At 49.5% G+C, this 4,299-nt stretch overlaps 1 protein-coding gene across 1 annotated transcript in view; it reads right to left on the bottom strand.

The window, feature by feature from the left end:
- The window catches only part of LOC106813913 (protein grainyhead-like), a 22,828-nt gene that overhangs the window by 13,525 nt on the left and 5,004 nt on the right, over positions 1–4,299 (bottom strand). Inside the window, exon 2 of the mRNA XM_014818157.1 lies at positions 2,035–2,340. Within this exon, the coding sequence (XP_014673643.1) occupies positions 2,035–2,340 (306 nt within the window). The remainder of the gene's footprint in view (positions 1–2,034; positions 2,341–4,299) is intronic.

The following is a 4,299-nucleotide window of genomic DNA, read 5'->3' as shown; positions in this document are numbered from 1 at the left end:
GAGAGAGAGAGAGAGAGAGAGAGAGGGCGAAGTCCGAATGGTCGGATATTCCTCGTGATTCTATGGCCTAGCCACGAATTTTTAGCGTTTGACCGAAGCTCCGAGCGCTTAATTTAATGTCGCGATAGAGAAGGGACAAGGAGCGAAGGTACGTGACAAGGAGTCAGGGTGATGGGAGAGCGAAGGAAAGCGGGTGATGAGAAAGGGAAAGGGCGATTATGCTCACTGCTAGTGATAGAGGGAGTGACGTTGCATGGTTCCTGATTGACACGCATTACCGACCCAGTCACCGGCCTTTGTTGCTATCCAAGCGGGGATAAACAATACGTGTGATTTCTCCGGCACAGTGGCGCCATTGTGCGGTGCTCATCGTAAGTACTTCCGGCGTCCGCCGTCGCGGATTGAAAATAATTATACAATCAGTGACAGATGCGCTTTTGTTTCGCCCAGCCGCTCGCCGCGCGCGCGTCGAAAAACTGCGCGATTCTAAGAAAAACAGTTCCTCCCCTTTCTTTCTTCGTCCTTCTTTCTTTCTTCCCCTTTCTTTCTTTCTTTCTTTCTGTCCGCGACGAATCGCACCGGATTCTAATGACACGCTTAGTGACGTCAGATCCGTGAGGTCATCAGCGCCATGCTGCGGTTATACCCTTGTCAGTCTTCTAGTTGGTTGCGGGTGAGTTACAATGTGAGAGAGAGGGCCACAGAGAAAGTGAGAGAGAGAAAGAGAGGGAGAGAAAGAGAGAGAGCGCGCGCGAAAGAGAGAAAGAAAGAGAGAGAGAGAGAGAAAGAACAAGAGAGAAAGCGAAAGTGAACGATATACACATCGACGGAATATAAGATCAGTCGCCGCATAAAGAAAACGAGGTTATAAGTTGTCAACGCACCACACGAGGGCGTTGCGAGCACCGCGTCCGCCCCCGCCTTCTGCATCCGTTAGAAAACGTTGTATTTCCTGATCACGAGCCGGTATTGCTCTCAGAAAAACTCAGCAAGTAAGCAGCGGCAGGCAGTGTGAGTGGGTGCGTGGATGGTGTTAGCGGTGTACTCTTGTAAATAGCCACAAACTGGTCCGGCTCGCATCACCTAGAAAACTCACTGTGTCGCATCGAAACAGGTTGCCTAGCAGTGTGGCCTGGAAGATGAGCCGGACTAGCGAAAACTAGAACCAGGGCAGCGGGTTAGATCCAACCAACCAACCAACCAACCAACCAACCAACCAACCAACCAACCAACCAACCAACCAACCAACCAACCAACCAACCAACCAACCAAACAAATAAACAAAACAACCTAATAACCTAACAAACGAACAACCAACCAGAGGCTCATTGTCAAAAACAAAATTAATTCCATCAGTAGTATTAGTATTAACTTTCTCTCATAGCCCATGGACCACCGACAGAAACGTAGCAAACTAACGCGTTTCTGATGCCGTATATCGAGGTCCGATCTACGAGAAAAAAATTAATGCTAAGACTATAATATTACGACTAATTTTGTTTCTGAGCACTGGTCCAGCAAAGCGACACGAAGCAAACGCAGGACTGCCAACAACAGACAACGACAAAAACACAGCAACCAGCACACGTTGAATGTTCAATGTTAAGACCATAATGTCACAACAAATTTTCATTTCTGGTAACTGGTCCAACAAAGGGACATGAAGCAAACGTACGACAATAAACAACAACAAACACACAACAACCAGCGCACGTTCAATGTTCAACGTTAAAACTTAAAACCATAATGTCACGACAAATTATCATTTCTGGTAACTGGCCCAGCCATCTAATAAATTAATATAATATTAAATAACGCAATAACATAATATCAGGAGTCTATCAATACTCCTAATAATCAATCCTAACTATCAATACTCCTATTGATAGACTCCTGATAATATAACGATACATATGACGCAACATATATCACGCAACATATATAACGCAATATAAAGCATAATATAACATTACATAACCCAATAATATAACGCAAACACAAGCCAGCCAGCGCACGTGCGCCGCATGCACCTACCTCCAGATGTCGCCGACCGTCTTGTCAGGTTTCTCGATGGCCGGCAGCTTGTAGTATTCGTAGAGCAGTCCGATAGCGTTCGCCTGGTCGTCACCACCGTTGATGTTGATCATTGCCTGTGTGGCGGCCGTGAGCGGGTGATCGAAGTAAGCTCGGTAACCCTCGTCCTCCGGTATGTCGACAAGGTCACGGTGATGCTTTTCAAGGGGCAGCCTGCTGTCGACGGCAGCGGCGGCGGCGGCGGCGGCGGCGGCGGCGGTGGTGGCCGTCGGAACGTGTTCTTTCTTCACGTCCGTCACGCCTCTGCTGCAGAGAGGAAAGTGAGTTGAAGGTTCAGCTTGGCGGAAAGTAAACGCGGTTAGGATGTGAACACTGCGTGGGCGATGACAGGTTCGAGTCCCGATGTTACGACTGCAGAGATGACGCGGGGTTCGAGTCCCGTCGCTACGACTGCAGAGATGACGCGGGGTTCGAGTCCCGTTGTTACGACTGCAGAGATGCAAGTGACTGTGCTTTTAACAGTCTTGTACGTCAATGCACGTGCGTCAAGAGCCACAATCTCAACACAATTTCATCTCTGTTATTGTTTACGCCCGAATGCGTGATTGATCAGGGAGGGGGTGCATGTAAGAGGGAGACATTTTCTTTCGGGTTCCGAAAAAGCGAACAAAAAACAAGCAATTCCACTTGACAATTTCATGGCCATTTCAATTGGAAGCTCTGCATAATGGACCCCAACAAGGCCTTTGACTGACTAGTTAAGAAATTCAAAGGTCTGTTATATTGGCTCTTATTTAGCCGCCGATAGTTCTTATTTAGAACAAAGTCTTCATTGTTATCTCTAAAACTACAGACCCATCCGCTGACGCGCTGTGGAGACGTGCGCCGGCCTCGAATTTGCGCGCACGTCTCCACTGCGGACAGGCACTTCATACTTCAACATCCCCGCGGTCTCATCCGCGCGCAGCGCTCAAGATCAACAGCAAAGCTGTGCCACGCAATCTTGTGTCTGTCTATGCCTCTCTGGATGGCGCTGCCATGACAAACGCCCAAACGGCGATCCCAGCGCCCTCGATTGGCTTGAGAGTGTGATATACGTCCACTAGAATAGGTAAGCAATGTAATGCGTCGATATCTAATAGTGAAGGATATCGAGAAGAGCAAGTAATGAAAACCATTGAAATTACGAAACTAAATTACTGATTAACAGTATTCATGCACACATATTACTGCATGCAGAACGACGATAAGCGGCGCGAGAGGCGAGAAACAAGCGTGGGTTTTCATCGTTTTCGGCCGCGAGATGGCGGCACGTGACCGGAGAACAGGCGTGTGTAACGTAGTTGTTGTGACGGACAATATAGCCAGATAGAGCAGCGACACTAACCACCAATCGACCGAGCGTATCTTCTGGCTTAAAAAATATTCTTGGCAAGTCCATCCACGCTACCTACCGACGCGTGCAGACGTAGTCACGCAAACCACAGCTAGCGTGCACAGATAAGCTGCCTAATAGTGTTGAAGCAATATTGATCAGGTGTATTACGCTCTCCTCCTCCCTCTGTCTCGTGCTCTTCTCGCCTCCCTGCCCTCTCCCTCCTCCTCCTTCCCTCCTCCGCTCCTCTCGCTTCCCTCCCTCTCCTCTCTACTCTCTCTCTCTCTCTCTCCTCTCTCTCTCTCTCTCCTCTCTCTCTCTCTCTCGTCTCTCTCTCTCTCTTGTTCTTTCTCTCTCTCTCTCAGCGACACTAACCACCAATCGACCGAGCGTATCTTCTGGCTTAAAAAATATTCTTGGCAAGTCCATCCACCTACCTACCGCACGCGTGCAGACGTAGTCAGCGCAAACCACAGCTAGGCGTGGCAGATAAGCTGGCCTATAGTGTTGAAGCAAATATTGATCAGGTGTATTACGCTCGTCCTCCTCCTCGTGTCTCGCTCTTCTCCCTCCCTCGCCTCCCTCCCTCTTCCCTCTCTCCCTCCTTCCCTCCCTCCCTTCTCCCTCTCTCTCTATCTTCTCGCGTCTCCCGTCCTCGTCTCCTCGTCTCTCTTGCTCCTCTGTGGTCTCTCTCTTGTCTTCTCTCTCCGTCATCGTCTCGTCTCGTGTCTCGGCGGTTTTAGTCTCGTCATCTCAATCGTCTCGTCGGCAGGTCGTCGCCCGCTCTCATCGCGTCGATTTCTCCGTCCTCCAAATCATCCTCATCAGGTGGAGTCCTCAGCTCTCTCTCAGCTCTCTCGCTCTCGCTCTCTCTCTGCGTCCGCCTGAGC

Source organism: Priapulus caudatus, unplaced genomic scaffold (genome assembly GCF_000485595.1).
Source record: "Priapulus caudatus unplaced genomic scaffold, Priapulus_caudatus-5.0.1 Scaffold844, whole genome shotgun sequence".
Lineage (NCBI taxonomy): Eukaryota > Metazoa > Priapulida > Priapulimorpha > Priapulimorphida > Priapulidae > Priapulus > Priapulus caudatus.
This window is presented reverse-complemented; position numbering and strand designations above follow the sequence as displayed.